At 41.8% G+C, this 20,352-nt stretch overlaps 1 protein-coding gene across 1 annotated transcript in view; it reads left to right on the plus strand.

The window, feature by feature from the left end:
- The window catches only part of ATRN (attractin), a 55,319-nt gene that overhangs the window by 26,975 nt on the left and 7,992 nt on the right, over positions 1-20,352 (plus strand). The window contains exons 2-4 of the mRNA XM_021716832.1: positions 9,746-9,824; positions 14,255-14,362; positions 17,850-17,964. Coding sequence (XP_021572507.1) covers positions 9,746-9,824; positions 14,255-14,362; positions 17,850-17,964 — 302 coding nt within the window. The remainder of the gene's footprint in view (positions 1-9,745; positions 9,825-14,254; positions 14,363-17,849; positions 17,965-20,352) is intronic.

Consider the following 20,352-nt stretch of genomic DNA (forward strand, 5'->3'; position numbering starts at 1 on the left):
GCTGGGCTCTGGCGGTCCTTCCGCCTCAGCCTTCCACGTAGCTGGAACTACAGGCGCACGCTACCACGCCCGGCTAATTTTCTGATTTATTGTAGAGATGAGGTCTCGCCTGCCCAGGCAGGTCTCGAACCCGTGGTCTCAGGCAATCCACTCACCTTAGCCTCCCAAAGGCGCAGGATTACAGGCTGAGCCACGGAACTCGGCTGATACTGTACATTTTATTTTTTTGTTTCTTCATGTATTATATTTGTGTAAAAAGTATTATAAACTTATTGTAGTACAGTTCAAATAGCCAATTGTGTTAGTTGGCTACGCAGGCTAACTTTGTTGGAGTTACAAATTTGACTTACGAACATACTCTCTGAATAGAACTCTTTCCTATGTTCAAGTTCCATTCTGAAAATGCATTCATAAGTTAGCCTAGGTTCCCCAACTAATACAATTGGCTATATTAAGTACTGTGTGTATTTAACAGGCTATACTGGAGAGAAATAATACATAAAAACTGCACATTCACATCTTTGAAAGTTTGTGGCTTGAAGGGTTCGTATATAGGGGACTTATTGTAATTGTTGTATCAAAATGTGAAAACACTGCCAAATGGCTCCTCAGAACAATTGCATGAATTTACACTCCTGCAGCAAGAATGAGCCTGCCTATTTCTCTTTCTCTCAGCAATGCTAGACATTGCCATTATTTTTAATTTTACCAATATATATGGCGCCAATGACATTTTGTTTTAATTGGCTTATTATAGTTCTTCTCTGAATTATCTTTTGCTCATATTTCTGTTAGACTGTTTGCCCTTTTTCTTACTGAAATTTAGGAGCTCTTTATATTTTGTATCTAGTAGCAAGCACTTTTGTGTGCATGTTCTTCCAGTCATTTGTTTGTCTTTTAATCACATTTATGGTATTTTTCATCAGGCAAATCTATCAGTCTTTTCCCATATTTTCTTCATAAGTGTTTTATCTATTATTGCTTTTTAATAGCAGATTCTCTTTTATCTGTCTTTTATTTATCTGATATAGCTTGATTATTTTTCTAAATGGATAAGCTTCCAGAAATTGGTCAGTGAATCAAGGTGAGGAGCACCTTTTTTACCTTTCATCCCTCTCCAGTCAGGCTGCCATCCCCACAACCCATCTAAGTTTTGTGTTGAGAGTGACTCATGTTTCTATACAGTAGTCCCCCATTATCCAGGGTTTTGCTTCACATAATTCCAGTTACCTGCAGTCAGTCATGGTCCAAAAAACATAAATGGAAAATTCCAGAAATAAACAATTCATAAGTTTTAAATTATGTACTATTCTGAGTGATGCCCAGCAGGCACTCCATCACCACGTCCCGAGCTACAGCTGTGAATCACATCCTGAGCTCCTCACTTCCACTCCCCACCACCACACTGGTGCTGGCCACCACAAATGGACCTGGACCTTCTCAGATGACTTTGACCCCTCAACAAGCCACAGGAAGTCCAGAGGAGACCTTTAAGATCATGAACTAGTTTCTATCCCCTCGTCTTATTTCCTGTTATACCTAAAATAAAATCCAGGGTCCTGGGTGAATTGGCCTCGGCTTCTTTCTCCACATTCATATTACACAATTCTCTGTTCTGTACATAGACTATCTTCAAGAGCACCAAGCTCTTTCCCATCTCTGAGCTGTGTACATGCTTTTCCCTCTTTCTGGAACCCTCTTCTTGCTACCCTTCATCTGTTCTTTGATTTTTCCAAACAACAACCAGTTCTCCAAGTCTCTGACACTAACTGAGTGTCCTACAATTCAGTTCGGGTTATCCATAGTTAGACCCCCACAAGTTAAGGACTGAGTCCCACAATGCTGCTCCCACTTCAGACCCCCACCACAAATGGGTTCCCAGGGTACCCCATTTCTGCCAGGCCAACTTAATCTGATGCCCCCCCCAGGTTCAGCAGTGTGTTAGAACAACTCACAGAGGCTTGGGCCCTCTCCCCTACCTTGGGGAGGTGAATCTCCCCTCTTTCTCACTCTTTCTTTCTAACTTTCTAAATAAACTGTATTTCCCAATTTAAAAAAAAAAGAACAACTCACAGAACTCAGGAAAGCACTACACTTGAAATTGCAGTTTCATTATAAAGGATACAACTCAGGAACAGCCAAATAGGAGAGATGACCAGGACAAGGGATGGGGTAGGTAGGCACAGACCTTTCATGCCCTCTGGGCAAGCCACCCTGCCTGCACATGAATATGTTTGCCATCCCAGAAGCTCCCCCAGACCTTGTCATGTGGAGTTTTTTTAATTGAGGTTTCAATCATGAAGCCACTGGCCAGTGATTGAACCCAGTCTCCAGCCCCTCTCCCCTTCCTAAAGGTTGGGGATAGAGCTGAAAGTTCTCTCTGATCACATAGTTGGTTTTTCTGATACCAGCCACCATCTGAAGCTCCTTAGGTCCCTTCTCTCCATGAGTCATCTCATTAGCATATGAAAGACATTCCTGTCACTCCCAAAATTCCAAAGGTTTAGGGTTCTGTGCCAGGAACTGGGAACAAAGACCAAATATATATATTTTGTGCTATACTCATCCTTCAAATCTTGGCATGGTGTCACTTCCTCCAAGATACCATCCTGGAGCCCCAAGGCTAAATGGGCTCCCCTTGTTCTTCTCTCCCATCAAACTATTACTTTTTGTCATGGTACTTATCACAATTTGAATAATATATTTGTATGTTTACTTGCTTAATACCTGTGTCCACAGACTCTAAACTTCTAGGGAGCAGGGACATTTGTTCACCCCTGTATACACACACACCTTCAGCATCTAACATATTTATGGGAAGTAAACTAGACCTTCAGGAGAAGGACGACCATAGCCACCAACCTCTCCCAGGGAAAAATGCTCATGCTTCTTTTAAGGGCTTTCGAGGCCTATGCTAACTCAGAAGCTCCATTTAGCAGGTATGCTAAATTCTTGGCACATGTGTACAAAATGAGACAACCCTGCTGCCAAGTGCCAGTGCAGTGAAGACTGACCACTTCTGCTAGAAGTTCAGTCCCTGGAAGACTGAATGACACCACCAGAGTTGATCAAGGAAGCATCTTTAGGGACCACCGCATCTTGTGTAGTAAACAAGGACAGGTGATGTTTTTATCACTTCTTCCTTGTCAAGGTTGGACTTTTGGAAAAGAATCCAGAACTTTAATTTTTCTGGATGATATTTATGAACTAAAGATGATAAACTTTTAGCTAAGAATAGGAAAAGTATTTTCATGATCATGAGGAAAAAATATTTTCCCAGAGCAAGTTAAATAGGTCAAGAGAAATTTAAAATGTAGAATAGAGGGAAAAGGAAAGTGCCCAGATTATCCTGGGCACTCTGCAGAACATCTCATATAATACAGAAAAGAGAATTAGAGTTGAGGGTTGGGGGAGCTCAGTGATTCAGATGAAAAAATCAGTGTAAGTTGATTTAGAAAAAAATGCTTCTAGACTTAGGCACAGTGAAGTAAACTGTAGATCCTAACACACTTGTTAAGACTTTTATATCATAATGAGATGCTTCTTCAGCCTCAAGCAGAAGCCTAACATATAAAGAGGGAAATAATGAGACCTTCCCACTTGTTTGTTCTGAAAACGATGTGATACATGTGAAAGGGCTTTGTGATCTGGAAGGTAATGTGCTGGTGTGGTTAGAATGATGACTTATTAGTAAGAAGAAAGACAACTAACACTGTGAAAGCCTCTGGCTGGGGTTAGAGGTGCCTTAGAGGGCAGCATTTGGGTGAGGGTAAAAAGACAGAGAAATTAGTGATGTCACACCACCACCCCAAAAGGAAGGAATGTAATGGGAATTCCTGATGTAGACAAGTACAGTGTTTTCTGCTAAGACTCTTGTCATATTGACAACCAACATTTTGTCAATTCCATAGCTTTTGTTTTCCAGAAAATAGAAGTAACATGGGGTCTTGCTACTTTGGACCTAATTCTAACCAGAATAGTGAAGTGCAAATCCCAGGACTTTGGGAAGAGTCAGTGGTATCTCTGTGTTCAGGCTGGCTGGAAGGTCAAGGCCAGACCAAGAGATACAGTCATAGTTTAGGAAAGCTAGATTTGTGAAGGCAGGAAAGATTACCATTCTTTAAAGACCTCACCTTCTGGAAGGAAAGAGAAATCAGTTCAGGACACTCCCCAAAACACCTAAAGCTGGGCATGGTGACTCACACCTCTAATCCCAGCACTGTGAGAGGCTGAGGCTGGAGTCTGAGACTAGCCTGGGCAGCATAACAAGACCCTGTCTCTTATAAAAAAGAAAAAAAAAATTAGCCAGACATGGTGACATGTCCCCCCATAGTCCTAGCTACTTGGGAGGCTAAGACAAGAGGATTGCTTAAGCCTAGAATATCAAGATTACAGTGAGCTATGATCACACCACTGCACTGCAGCCTGGATGGCAGAGCAAGACCTTGTCTCTAAAAACTAACTACATAAATAATTCTAGTTGCACGATTACAGTTAACCCGGTGAGAAACAAACAGATGTCTCCCAAACACTCACTTTGTGAGTTTTCAAAAAACACCATTAAAATGATGGAAAGAAAGACAAAATCAAGGCATGAATTTTTCAGGAAAAGTATAAGCCTCAAACAAACAGGGACAAATTTGTAACAAAAAGACCAAAAATACTTGTTTTCTCCATAGGGGTGAAGCTAAAAGAAAGTGTGCAGCCCATAGCCTGGAATTAGTGTCTAGTACTGAAAGAGAAATATGTTGATAAAAAGCCAAACTCTGTAAAATATTTAAAGAGGTTTATTCTGAGCCTAATGTGAGTGACCTAGGCCCATGGCACAGTCCCAGGAGATCCTAAGAACTTGTGCCCAAAATGATGGATTACAGCTTGGTTTTATATGTTGTTGTTGTTTTTTTAGTTGGAGTCTCACTCTTTTGCCCAGACTAGAGTGCAGTGGCCGTTCCTGGCCACCGCAGCCTCAACCTACTGGGCTCCAGCCATCCTTCCGCCTCAGCCTTCCAAGTAGCTGGAACTACAGGCGCGCGCTACCACGCCTGGCTGATTTTTGATTTATTGTAGAGATGAGGTCTCGCCAAGCTGCCCGGGCAGGTCTTGAACCCACAGGCTCAAGCAATCCACTCACCTCAACCTCCCAAAGGTGCAGGATTACAGGCTGAGCCACCGAGCCCAGCTTGGTTTTATACATTTTTAGGGAGAAAGAAGTTACAGGCAAAGCATAAATCTATACTTGTGAGGTTTACATTGGCCAGGCCCAGAAAGGCAGGACATCTGAGGGAAGGTGGCTTACAGGTCATAGGTAGATTCAAAGATTTTTTGAGTGGCAATTGGTAGAAAGTGTTAAGCTCTGGCTAAAGAATTTGAAATCAGTAAAAGAAATGCTTGAGTTAAGATAAGAAGAGCTGGTCTTGGAAGCCAAGGTCTTGATATGTAGATGAAGCCTCTAAGTAGGAGACTTCAGAGAGAACAGGTAATATCTTAAAAGATGTTCTCTACAGATGCAGATTTCCACCAAGAGATGACTTTGCAGTGTCACTTCAAAATATGTCAAAGAAACATATTTTGGGGTAAATTATTTTTATTTCCTTTAGGGTCTGCTATCATATGATGCTGTGCCAGAGTCAGGTTGGAGTATGGTATCTTACTGCCACAGAGTCCGTTTTATGAGTCTTACTGTCTCTGTTTTAATGTTAATGTGAGTCAGTTCAGTTGTGCCTAAAACTCTACAAGGGCAAACATATAACAAGAAGTGTCTATCCTCCTTTACCCTCATGGCTTGGAGTTTGTTTTTCAGGTTTACCTTGGCCCACAGGGGGTCTGGGCCATTCGGCCAGTTAGGGGGCTTAAAATTTTATTTTGGCTTACAAATACATTCTTATTCTTTAAGAATGATCTTTGTAGCTGGGTGTGGTGGCATGTGTGGGTAGTTCTAGCTACTTGGAAGGCTAAGGTGGAAGCATCATATAAGCCTAACAGGTCAAGGCTGCAGTGGCCATGAGCATGCCACTGCACTCCAGCTTGGCAACAAGAGTGAGACTCCAGTTAAAAAAAAAAATGATCTTTGAATGACATCAGCAAAATGTAAGTTCTATAATATATTTAAAGAGGTTTATTCTGAGCCAAATATGAGTGACCTGAGCCTGTAGCAGAATCCCAGGAAGTCCTAAGAACATGTGCCTAAAATGGTTGAATGACAGCTTGGTTTTATACATTTTTAGGGAGATAGAAGTTACAGGCAAAACATAAATCAATACACATGAAGTTTACATTGGTTGGGCCCAGAAAGTTGGGACATCTGCAGGGAGGAATGGCTTAATAATTGCTGAGGCTAAGTAATGTAGGCTGACATAGGAATTCACTAAATTGTTCTCTCTACTTGTGTGTATATTTGAAAATTTTCCATGATATAATTTTTTTTTTTTTTGAGTTGGAGTCTCACTCTGTCACCCAGACTGGAGTGCAGTGGCTGCTCCCGGCCACCGCAGCCTCGACCTGCTGGGCTCCTGCGATCCTTCCGCCTCAGCCTTCCAAGTAGCTGGAACTACAGGCGCATGCTACCACACCCCGCTAATATTTATTTATTGTAGAGATGAGGTCTCGCCAAGTTGCCCAGGCAGGTCTCAAACCTGCGGCCTTGGGCAATCCACCTCAGCCTCCCAAAGCGCTGGGATTACAGGCTGAGCCACTTTTAAAATGATACTTGTATTGAAAAATGTAGCAGACAACTGATAAGAGGAACTACAGTTGGATGAACACTGAATCACAACCCACTGATTTGAGCATCTGTACTCAAATTAGCGGTAGGGAAAGAAAGAAGGGAGGGGTATCAGCGAGTGACATCTTTTTCTGAAATGTCTAGAATGTCTTCATTGCATTTTCCTTAAGAGAAGTCATGCACAGATCCTCTCTGAGAGGCGAACACTCTGTGTTAGTATACTGGTTTTTTTACTTCTTGTAGCTGGAGTAGGTGGATGGAGCTGTGTAGTTGATATTTTTACCAGGTCTGCCGTGAGGATAGAAGACCCCTCCCCGCAGGCCTCGGGAAAGGTGGCACATGCCTTCTGTATTACGAGTAGACCCAGGAGAGGCCTCTGAGGGACACCAGAGTCCTTGCCTCAGGCCAGCTCTGCACTCACCTGCAGCAGCAGTTTTCTTGAGAAACTGTCCTCATTGACTACGTGTTCTTCCTGTAGATTTGCCGTCTCCTCGTGTTTATCTCTTAGAGTATAAATAATTAAAAGCAGAAGTATACAAGAAAACCAAGAAAGACTGAAGTTATCTTAGCTCCTTTACTAGTTCTTCCCAACTCCTCAATGTTGGGGTACCCTCAGGACATTCTCCTCTATCTCCCTTGATGACCTCATCCAGGTTTATTGCTTCAAATATCATGTAGAGCCGGGCTTAGCCTGTAATCCCATGCTTTGGGAGGCTGAAGTGAGTGGACTGCCTGAGCCCGCAGGTTCGAGACCTGCCTGGGCAACTTGGCGAGACCTCATTTCTACAATAAATCAAAAAAATTAGCCGGACGTGGTAGCGCACGCCTGTAGTTCCAGCTACTTGGAAGGCTGAGGTGGAAGGATTGCCAGAGCCCAGCAGCTCGAGGCTGCAGTGGCCGGGAGTGGCCACTGCACTCCAGTGTGGGTGACGGAGTGAGACTCCAACTCAAAAAAAAAAACCAAAACAAATATCATGTATATGCAGTAGCAAGTGCCATGTCTAGCCTAGACCTGGCACCCCACCTCCAGATTAGAATACCTGCCCTGGACATCTTCCCTGGGCTGACTAGTAGATATCACAGAGCTCTGCATGTCTAACATGGAACTGCTGACCTGTCCAGATTCCAGAGTGCTTTTCACACCCCTGCTACCCACCCTGGTCTAAGCCACCATCATCTCACCTAGACTACTGGTCTCCCTGGTTCTGCCATTGTATCCTTAATGGTCTTCTCAACATAAGTTAAATCATGACACTTCTCTGTTCAAAAACCTGCACTGGCTCTCTCCTATTTAATAAAATCTAACACCCTTATAATGCCTTCAGGACCCCATGTGATCTATCCCCCACCCCTTAGCTCTCTGCCTTTATCTCTGGTTTACCCCATTTCAACCATGCTGGCCTCCTGAGGCTCCTCAAGCCTCCCAGGCATGTCCTTGTCTCAGACTTTGCACTGACTGACCTCTGTCTGAGTGTTCTTTTGCAGATATGCATGAGCCACCTCCCATGCCTCCTTGAGTCTTTGCTCCACTGTCACCTTCTGAGGAAGTAAGGGCCACCCACTCTGAGAGTGCCACTGGCACTCCTGAACCACTTACCCTTGTCACCTTTTTTTTTCCTATAGCACTTACTGTTTCTGACACACTCTGTAATTTGCCTATTTATTTTGCCTACTGTTTGTCTCCACCTGCTGGAATCTAAACCACACCGGAACAGTGATCTTTGTTCAGTTCATTGATGTATTCCATGAGCCTAGAACAGGACCTGGTGCAATACAATATTGATTAAAAGAACAATGTAGCCGTCAGGGAGGAGGAAGGGCTAACAGTGTCAGGACAGCAGAGAGGCCCAGCAAGATAGGAATTAAAGGCTCTCCACCAAGTGATGACCTTGGGGGGAGTCAAGGGCCCTTCTGTCAGGGCACCCACTGGAGGAGTCACATCCTTGTACATCTTGGGGAGGCAATGGGCTATTGGAATCTTGAGGTTTTTATTTGTTAAAGGGCGGTTTAGTCGCCCTAGTATCCTAGGGTGCCTTTCTGCAGCAGGCCCAGGAGGGCTGTCCTGGTGTCAGTACTTGGGTACGTTAGGTACCATTTATGAAGCTGACCCCAACCTGCAAACACAGAGCTCAACAAGAGAGAACTTGATGGCATGGGGCAGAAAGCCTCATATCTGTGTCTAACACGCTGGAAAAATACTCCATAGTGAGCTCCTTTTTACAAGTGAATGAGTGAAAATATCAGTTTTAAAATTATTTCTGGCAGCTATCCAAGAGGCTTATTTGTTAAGCTCATTCTTTCTTTTAATTGTAAGTCATCCATTCCCTTTGCTATTCTCATTCTTTCTTTTAACTGTAAGTCATCCATTCCCTTTGCTATTACTATAGCTTTTCAAACTGTTCAATACCTGGTTTACAAATGAGAGAACTTTGAAATCATATGCAGTTAAAAAGCCACTGGGTGTGATTTTCTCCTAATATTTTTAAGGAGGTTGTTGGCTTGAGTTGGATCATCTTAAATGTGTTTTATTTTATAAAAATATAGGTATTTTAAAATTAATATTGAATATATGTTAACAATTATACATAAATTTCTTCTATTTCTTATTTACCTCTTATGAAATACTGATTGTAATTTTAATAACTACTTTTCCTTTCTTAGATTTTACCAGCAAATGTTTGCTAATTTGAATAAATTACATGCTTATTATTTGTTATAATTATCCTAGAATTTTTTAAAATCTGGGATAAACCACTATGGGCCATTCTGATAGAGGCCCAGTGGGAGGTCAGGGCTCTCTCTGAGTACCTTGTAGGATGTCCAATCAGGGATTGGGAAGCTCAGCTTACCCAAGTCTTCTCATACTTTGCTCCCTGAGAACCAGGACACTGTTGTGAGGAAGCACTGGAAGGAAGTTTGGAGTTGGTATTTGGGGATTGTTTTCACTGCCTGGCTTGAGGTATGGATGACTTGGTGCTGATCCTGGGGGCTGGGATAATAATTCAGTACTTTCCTCTCTCACAGTTGTTTCCTCTCTTTGCTCCTGGTGGCTGCTGTGGTTTGGAAGATCAAACAAAGTTGTTGGGCCTCCAGGCGTAGAGAGGTAAGCCTTGGTGGATAAAGATGGATGAATCCCTGTAAGAGATTTTTTCCTTTCTTTCTTTTAAGCAAGTCTGTGTTAGCTGTTTAGCCATAATGGATGGATTGACATATGCACAGTAAGAACAATGCCGCCATTTCATGGTTCTACAGTATACTTGCTACTGCAGTATATGGTCAAAAGACCTAGGTAGGTGAATGCCACCTCAAGTGTAGCTAGTTCTGCACCACAGAATTATTGATTCCTAAAAAGAAACTCTAGTGTTGACTTAGATATGCCCGTTGTATCCTTCCAATCAGACCCCAAGTTCAGTGCTCACCAGAGATCCGAGGGCTTGTTAGCTTGGCCCCAGCCACCACATGTCTTGGCACGGCCTTCACAAGAGCTTTTTATAAGAGTGAGAGTGAAGTCAGTTATTTAAGCATCTCGAAAATGTCTCATTATTCAAGGAAAGATAAATGAGTGTCTAATTACATTTTTAACTTGTATTTTATTTTTTAACAAGTCATGATTTGTTTCCAGAGCTACATTCCAAAAGTAATAAGTCAAGCAAATGTTTACAGTTGACAAATTCAAATAAAAACTTAGTTAATAATTACAACGTAAATAGGTCGTCTTTTGCAACTTTCACTTGCATTGTTACTTTGCCTTTCTTTTAGTCAGTGTGTCTGTTGCTAATGGAAATGCTTACATATATAAGATCTAGACTTAGATGCTCTCCTTGGTTTTCTGTATCTATTAGCCGTGACTTGTTCTATATAGAAATTTTACCTTTAGATGAGATTTGGAAATGAAGTTCTAAAATCACAACTCATAAGCACTCAGCACTGTTCATAGAATATTTATGTCTGAATAGGGTTAAGATAAGCTCTAGGATATGGGCTTCCTCCTGTGGGCCACAACACCACTGTTTTTGACCCATGTAAGGGTGATGTTATCATAGAGGGAATATTGCATTCTCTTTATTATTATTTTTAAAATTGAGGGGATAACATATTTAAAGGGTTTTAAGTAGTTCTGTCACTGATACATTTAAAAATTCCAGTGAAATTGTGGAATGTTCTGAAAAAAAATACAAGTTATCAAAATGGATCAAGAAAAAGTAGAAAACCACAGTAAACCAGTAATGAGGAAAGGAATTAAAAACTTTGTCAAAGTATTACCCTCTCCAAGAAGGGCATTAGAAGACCCTGAGAGTGTCAGGGTTGAGAAGAACTTATGAAGATAGCCTGAGTGCTTATAATTATTTCTAAAATCTATAAACTGCTCCAAAGCAAAGAAAAAGATGGAAAGCTTAAAAGATTCATTTTATGCATAGAAATCTTGATACCAAAACCTGACAAAATTGGCACCAACATATAAAGACCAGTTGCATAGTGAATATATGTGTACCAGTCTAATTGTAATGTAATAAAAGGATCATTTATTACCAGAAATCGTACTAGAATATATCATACCAATTTAGGTATAAAAACACCTAAATTCTTACTAGAGGCCAAGTAATCATTTATTCAAGTATTGAAATTTAACACTCATACCAATTAATATAAAACAAAACTCATAGTTAACTCAGGAATACCTTTTTAACATTATAAAGAGTATTAGAGGCCGGGCTTGGTGGCTCAGCCTATAATCCCAGCACTTTGAGAGGCCGAGGTGAGTGGATTGCCTGAGTCCACAGGTTCGAGACCAGCCTGGGCAACTTGATGAGACCTCATCTCTACAACAAATTAAAAAATTAGCTGGGTGTGGTAGTGCATGCCTGTAGTTTGGCTATTTGGAAGGCTGAGGCGGAAGGATCACTGGAGCCCAGCAGGTCAATGTTGGGGTGACCATGAGTGTGCCACTGCATTCCAGTCTGGGTGACAGAGTGAGACTCCAACTCAAAACAAATAAAAAAAAGAATATTAGATAACCAGCATCAGTCATGATGAGAAAATACTAGATGTTGTACCAATAAAATCCAGCAAGTTAGTTGTAATAATAACTGACATTTGAGCATTTCTAAATTCTAGACACTGTTCTGAGTGCCTAGAATTACATATGTTAGCTAATTTAATCCTTATAACAACACTGTAAGATAGGTACTGTCATTAGTCATGTTTTATAGATGAGGGAATTGAGGCTTAGAAAGGTGAAATAACTTACCATCATATAGTTACTAAGAAGCAGAGCTAGACTTTAAACTAGGGACTTCTGTCTTTATAACTGAAGTTCCTAATCATGTAGCCCCCAAGATCACTTAACTTTGTTCTGGATGTTCTAAACCGTACACCAGGTGAAAGAGCAGTAAGAAGTTCAGTTATTATTGGAAAGGAAACAAAATTATTATTTTCATATAAGGTTATTGAGATGCAGTATAGTAGAGATTTGCCTGCATAAAAATTAATGCTTTGTATAAAAAAATAAATAACACAGAAGACAGTCAACTGGAAATCGGTAGCAACATACATGAGAGAGAAGATAAGAAGATAAACACCCTGGAGAAAAAAGATTTGAGGCCAGGCTTGGTGGCTCAGCCTGTAATCCCAGCACTTTGGGAGGCTGAGGCAGATGAATTACCTGAGTCTACTCACTGAGGGTTTGAGACCAACCCAGGCAATTTGGGAAAACCTCATCTCTACGATAAATAAAAATTAGCCAGGTGTAGTAATGCACATCTGTAGTTCCAGCTACTTGGAAGACTGAGGCAGAAGGATTGCCAAAGCCCAGCACGTCAAAGCTGGGGTGGCCATTAGTGTGCCACTGCACTCCAGCCAACTCAAAAAAAAAAAAAAGGTTTTAAACTCTGCTTCCTGAAGACCACAGAATAAAAATTAAAAATGTTTTTAAAAAACTATGCTTAGTATCAGCTAATAAACTAAGTATTACCTTTGTGATTTGAAATTTCTCTGTAACTGTGAACCTGACGATTCAGAATATATTTCATGATTTCTAAAATGTCAGTCATTATTTATTCCCTCTCAGAATTGTAGAAAAAATGATTTGATGTTATTTATAAAAACAGTAATAGCAGCAGCAGACACTGTTTAGTCCTTGCTGTGCCTGATCGTGCTTTTACATGTGTTCTCCTGCACTCTTCAGAAAGGCACTAGAGTGGGAGCTGGAGGAGGCTAGGAATCCTGTCTTACTATGACCCTCACACTTAGAATAACACAGAACCCTGAGTAGGGTTGCTGCAGATATTTGTTGTATAACTGCACCAACAGTTTTAGGAAATGTAGGAATATTATTATTGGTATTTTAAGGAAATGTTTAACATACAAATCCCCTTCTAGAATAGAGCCATGATCTATCCAGCCCAAGATTCCATCTCCTGCAAGGAGGCAATTTGAAGTAAAACTATTTGTCGTCAAGGTCATAATCTCAGAGCTTCAACATGCCCAGAAAGTCACTAATATCCCTAATAAAAATTAATGCAGGCAAATCTCTACTATACTGTGTCTCAATAACCATTTACCATGTGTGAGGCACTGCACTGCAGTATCTTATCTGATCCCAATAACAATCTTATGAGAAGAAACCACATTTCAGAGAGGATAAGCTAAAGCCCACAGATAAGACACCTTTTTTAAGGTCACACATCTGGAGAGTGTTAGAGCAGAGATTCATAGCCAAGCCTCCCTAAAGTCAGAACCCTGCCTATTCCTCTACTTTGCAGGAGTTCACATTTGCTTATGTTTGTAACTTACCCCATCTCTCTGAATAAAGAGTTCTCTCAGTTCCTGTCTGCTATGTAATGAGGCACAGGTTTTTGTTGCTCTGTGAATATTTGGTCCAAGTCTCAGAAGGAATAAAATATGCCTGCCTTTAATCTAGTGATAGAAATGTAAGGGATTGGGGCACATAATTTTATGTGTTTAACAAGCAGCATCATAGTATTGCATCCACAGTACTTTAATATATATCTCTAGGCCGGGCTTGGTGGCCCAGCCTGTAATCCCAGTGCTTTGGGAGGCCGAGGTGAGTGGATTGCCTGAGACCACGGGTTCGAGACCCACCTGGGCAACTTGGCGAGACCTCATCTCTACAATAAATCAAAAATTAGCCGGGCTCATTAGCACGTGCCTGTAGTTCCAGCTACTTGGAAGGCTGAGGCGGAAGGATCGCCCGAGCCCAGCAGGTCGAGACTTCAGTGACCGGGAGCAGCCACTGCACTCCAGTCTCGGTGACAGAGTGAGACTCCAACTCAGAAAATATATATATATATATATTTCTAACAGATAGGGCCTTGTAAAATATATAATTACAGTAGTGTTATCACATCCAACAAAATTTAGCAACCCATAATGTTATCTAACACCTAGTCCAAAAAGTATCATTTTGGACTTGATTTGCTTGAATCAGGCAGGATGAGGTATTTTTAGTATGTATTCACTAATTAAATCCCCTCAGTACTCATTGTGTTAATGGCTTGCTGTATTACTTACTAGCAACTTCTTCGAGAGATGCAACAGATGGCTAGCCGTCCCTTTGCCTCTGTAAACGTCGCCTTGGAAACAGATGAAGAACCTCCTGATCTTATTGGGGGGAATATAAAGGTGAGAATGTGACTCAAAAGTTTCTGTAACTTAACTTTTTAAAACTTAGGCTTCTAAGTCTAGGAAACCAGAGAGCAGAAACCTTATTCCATTGCCTTTTATTTTTTCTTTCTTTTAACGGTAAGCTAAAAAACTGGCGTCAGTTATTCTTTTGTTTTCATTTTCAGTGTTTGTTTCATGTCATTGAGCAGTATTGTGTTCAGCGAACTGTAAAATATAAGTAATGATATTCAAGTACTCTGTGCCATAATACTTTTATATAAGGCTGGGCATGGTGCCTTACACCGTAATTCCAGCACTTCGGAAGGCTGAGGCAGAAGGATCACTTCAGGCCAGGACTAACCTGGATAAGACCCCATATTACAAATTTTTTTTTTTTAATTAGGCAGGCATAGTAGTTCCAGCTATTTGGGAGGTTGAGGTGAGAGGATCACTTGAGCCCAGAAGCTTAAAAGGCTTCAGTGTGCTTTGACTGTGCCAACGCACAGAGCATGAGACCTTGTCTCAAAAAAAAAAAAAAAGCCTTGTATTTGAAAATAACTAAATTGAATTACTGTTTTTTATCATTATATTTGTGGGATTTTTTTAAAGTGGCAAAATGATATTCACCATGCATTCCGTAGAAAATAAATAATTCTGACTCTCCCCCCTCTAAGAAAAAATGATAAAGTGGTAAGACTTTCGCTTTTGGTAAAATGATGAAATATTTCAGATAATCTGGGGAAATAGCTATATATCCTGAATAAAACATACTTATTTAAAATGAATGTTACTGAGCTCACAGGAAGTAGACAAAATCTTCAGGGACTACTCTCCCTCCTTCCCCCCCTCCAAAAGAACAAACTATAAACCAAAACCAGAACCATGAATTGTCTTAAATGGTTCCATATTGGGAACACACCACAACTGCCACCTGAGATAGATGCAGATCCTCTCTGTAAGAAAACATCCCCGCTTCAGCCCTGTAGGATTCCCACAGATCAAGATCAAGCAATTAGAGATCACCAAGGACAGAAAGAGACAAGCCACCATAAATAAGTCAGCAAAAACAACAGATGATCGGTTTAAATAGGACTTCAGATGTTAGAACTGACATCTAAAGAATATAATATAGCTACATATGAAATGTTTAAAAAAATAAAAGATGGAATCATAAAGATAAGGAAGTCATGAGAGTCAAGAATGGCCATGCAGATCTGAAGAAGAACCAATGGAACTTCTAGAAATGAAAAACACAGTAGTTGAATTTTTTTAAATAAATAAATAACTCCGTTTACATGTTAAGCAACATATCAAACGTAGGAGAAAATTTATGAAGTGGAAGATGAATCTGAAAAAATTTTACAGAATGCAGCTCACAGAGCCAAAGAGATGGAAAATATAATAGATATTAGAAATATAGAGGATAGAATGAGGAGAGCCAACTTGCGTATGCCCAGAATCCCCAAACCAATGGAGGAGAGGTAATATTGGGAGATAATACCTGAGAACTTTCCAGAACTGATGGAAAACATGAATCTACAGATATCCAAAGCAAAACATATTATAAGCAGGGTTAAAGAAAGAAAGGAAAGGCAGGAAGGAAAGAAAACTAGCTGGATTTATCATAATGAAATTACATAACTCCAGAGACAAAGAGACCATCTTAAAATCAACCAAAGAAAAAAGATCACCTACAATGTGGAGAAATTGGAACCCTTGTATACTGTTGTTAGAAGTGTGAAATGATACAGCTGCTGTGGAAAACTAGTATCGCTATTCTCCAGAAAAAGTAAAAATAGGATTATATATGATCTAGCAATTCCACTTCTGGGTTTATACCCAAAAGAAATGAAATCAGAGTCTCAGAGACTTGTACACCATGTTCTTGACAGCATTATTCACAACAGCCAAAAAGTGGAAGCAATCCAACCCAGCTACTCAGGAGGCTGAAATAGAAAGATCACCTGAGCCCAGATGGTCAAGGCTGTGGTAGGTTGTGATCGTGGCACTGCACTCCAGCCTGGGCAACAGAGTAAGACCCCAACTCAAAACATAAAATGAAAAATATTTCCCAATATTTCGTCCCATGGTTATTCAGTCAAATACCACTGGGTGTACTGCTGTGAAGGGATTTCGCAAATGTAATACAAGTCCCAAGGGAGTTGACTTTAAAATTTAGAGTTTCTCTGGCTGGTGGCAGAAGAGGAAGCCAGAGAGGTTGGAAGCATGAACAAGACTCAACATACATGCATCACTGGTTTGGAGTGGAGGGGACTACATGAGAATGAAGCAGGTGGTCTCTGAGAGAAGAGAGCTGCCCCTGACAGCAAGGAAGTGGAGACCTCAGACCTACAGCCACTGGGAACTGGATTCTGCCAACCACCTTAGTGAGTTTTGAGACAGAGTCTTCCCCAGAGTCCAGCCCAGCTGACACCTGGACTTCAGCCTCATTAGGCCCTCGTGAGATGACAGCGGATTATTTTTTAGACCTGTTGAAAGACATGAAAAGACCTTCTCTCTCAGCAGAGAACCCTCCAGAACTTGTCTGGATTTCTGACCTATAAAACTCTGATACAATAAGTGGGTATTGCTTTAAGCAACTGAGTTTGCCATCGTTTGTTATACAGCAATAGACACTAACATATGGGGTATCTTTACAAGATAAAGACTGCAAAAAAAAAAATGACATTTTCCGGAATCTGTTTGGTCAGGCATCCAGCTTTTACAAGCTTTTACATCTTTTTTTTTTTTTTTGAGTTGGAGTCTCACTCTGTCGCCCAGACTGGAGTGCAGTGGCCGCTCCCGGCCACCGCAGCCTCGACCTGCCAGGCTCCAGTGATCCTTCCACCTCAGCCTTCCGAGTAGCCGGAATTACAGGCATGCGCTACCACGCCCGGCTGATTTTTTGATTTACTGTAGAGATGAGGTCTCGCTGCCCAGGCAGGTCTCGAATCCGCAGGCTCAGGCAATCCACTCACCTCAGCCTCCCAAAGGCGCGGGATTACAGGCTGAGCCACCGAGCCCGGCTAAGCTTTTACATCTAATGGACTTGTCTTCTTAGTGTCTGAAGGACAGATGAAATAAGTCAGAATTTTTTTCTTAAAGTCTCCATAGTATCTCCATCTGTACTTGAGTGAGATATGCAGAACTGACAAATCTACCCAACGCTCACTGCCATTCCTGTAGATTGGCATTTCAATTTGAGTAAAAGTATAGAACCCAGAAGAAACCCTCTTGATGTGGCCCCTTTTCTGTGGTTTCTGCATCTCTGGGAAGGGGATATGAAAACCACCATTGAACGGGAGCAGGCAGCACCAGTCCTCTCACTGGTGCTCAGTGATTACTATTTACTTTAACTTGTCCTTCTGGTTATCTTAACTGTGATGTGCCTTTTTCTGTAACCTAAAACTGATAGTCCCTGTAAGCATCCATGGCCATTACATTGTCTGTGTACCTAAAGTTTAAGAATCACCACTTGGGGTAATTCTTTGTTGCCTTCCACCAGACTGTTCCCAAGCCCATTGCACTGGAGCCATGTTTTGGCAACAAAGCCGCTGTCCTCTCTGTGTTTGTGAGGCTCCCTCGAGGCCTGGGTGGAATCCCCCCTCCCGGACAGTCAGGTGAGTAGATGAGAGCCAGTGACAATACCTTGTAGGTGTGCAAAAGGGCTATGCACTGGGTACATTTCTTTCATGGAGAACGTAGGATACAAGTGATCATGGACAGTGCTCGCCTCCTGTCATGAATCCTATTGTCACTTACATTCCCAAAACTGTTTTTCCTGAGGTCCCATTTCCTTCCTGCGAGAAGGTCCCGGCCTCCCCTGCTTCTCAGTAGTTGTCGATACTTTTGCCACACCTTCCTTCACTGCTGATGTTTCCGGTCCCCCTGCGGCTCCTTTCATGTCTCTTTTCCCTGATTCTGGCCCCTGGATTTAGGCTGCCTCCCCTTGACACCCCACGCTCGTCCTCAGTCGTCTTTTTCACTCCATGGCTTCCAGCCATCTCCCTGGAGCTGGTGATTCTGAAGCTGGTGTTGCCAGCCCTACTGCATTTCTTTTGCTTTTTTACTCGGTCTTAAATATAAGGCACAAACAAAAAGTATAACAATGTAAAGGAAATGTCTGAAAATTTACTCACAGTTCCACTATTCTAATACCCACCAGTTTTCAATTGTTCTGTCCTGGCCAGCAATTTAGTTGAAATGATTGTATAGATCTAATTTGTTTTCTTTTTTTAATATAATTGTTTTTACAGCTTATTACGTAATATTTTACCAATGTCTTTTACATTTTTCCATCAAATACATGAATCATAATGTTTGTGAATATTATCTTATTTTAACATGAAGGAGATATGAAATGCAGTTTGCAAGACTTTGCTTAATCACGGAGTACTTTGGAGGGTGCCACAAACAATGTGACTGCTTTAAACAACTTTCAGTTGCTGTGATTCTGGGGTCAGGGTTGCCTTCGCCAGAGAAGACCTTGTGTCTGTGAGGAAAGGATGGTCCCAGTCCTCGTCCAGGCCCCTCAGTGCACTCTCAGACCCAGAAGAGCCTCTGGCTCAGCTTTCAGGCAGTTGGGATCTGCAGTGTCTTCGTGAGGGAGGCCTCAGGCCCGGTGGACCAGGGTTTATTGTCTTCATCTCACTGGGGATTCCTGTGAGTTGAGCCCAAATTCAGCCTTGCCCATGTTGAGAACAGTGAGACTCTGTGACCTGACACTCCAGGGCAGTGAATGTCTCTTGCCGCTGCCTGGTGTAGCAAACACTGGCCAGTATTCCGTGAGGGCAAAGTGCTGGCTGGTGTGGGGAGGTGACAGGTCTGCAGCCTGTAGCCTTTCATGCCTCAACCTTTCCCTGATGTGCCTCAGCCCCCTAGAACTGCTTGAGACCCTCCCAACAGTGGGCCATACCTGTCACCCCTCCTGTGCCCCCTGCTTTCAATTATGCCCTTTTCTGGACTCCCAGAACACCCAGCCCTGCCATAACAGTTCTTGCTTAAATAGATTCCCACTCTGTGCCAGGCACTGAGAAGCTCCATCCCTTCCCTCTGCTTTATAGGCTTAGTGAGGTATCAGGAGGTAATATACTCCTGAGGGCAGCCCTGGCCACTTCCTATGCGTTAGGACTCCAGCTCCTCCAGAACTGTGCCTTCCCTAATGGACACCAGGTTAATTGGTCAGCAAGACAGAAAGGAAAATGGGACCACAGATCCCTAAAGCAAAGGTGGGAGGTGAGGGGTAATAAGAGTGAAAGATGTAGTTACTGATTATCATTGATCATTGCCACATGCTGGGTGCTGTTCTAAGATTTTACATCAGTTCACTCATCAACTCCTCGCACTAGCCCAGTGCTGTTGTTATTCTTTTTTACAAACAAGGAAACTGAGGCACTAGGCAATTAAAGAACCTTGCTTATTCCAAAACCTGCCCTGCCCCGTATCATGGTGTAGAATGAAAATACATAATGCTGCCTGAGTGCTGTGGGGTGAATCTGAGTTTCATCATAAGGTGTGCTGCTTTCCCTTGGCACCCTTTTGGAAGCAGGCAGGAGAAGGCCAGCACTCAATGCGTGTCTGCAGTCTCATCACTATGTGCTCATCGCCAGGCAGAGCACTTTGCTTGGTTGATCTACTGAAAAGCGAACTATATCTTTTGTGGCAAAAATGACACGGGAGGCCATGTTTTCTTAAGCTTTGGCTCCCTCCCCTACCTTGGGAGATGAATCTCCTCTTTCTCTCTTTCTAATTTACTTTTTTAAATGAACTATGTTTTCTTTTTTTTATTTTAATTTTATTTTTTATTATTATTATTTTATTTTTTTAATCAATTTTTAAAATGATATTGTGGGGTACAGTTAAGGGTTAGGTATACAAATATGCTCCATTCAGGCACCCATGTTGATAAGAGGTGTCTCCCCGTCCCTAGACAGATATTTACTACCGTTAATCCCATCTCCCTTCCCCTCCCACCCCCATAGTTTCCCACCACTGTCAGTCATTTTCTT

Source organism: Carlito syrichta, unplaced genomic scaffold (genome assembly GCF_000164805.1).
Source record: "Carlito syrichta isolate Samal-C Ts95f unplaced genomic scaffold, Tarsius_syrichta-2.0.1 Scaffold309007, whole genome shotgun sequence".
NCBI lineage: Eukaryota > Metazoa > Chordata > Mammalia > Primates > Tarsiidae > Carlito > Carlito syrichta.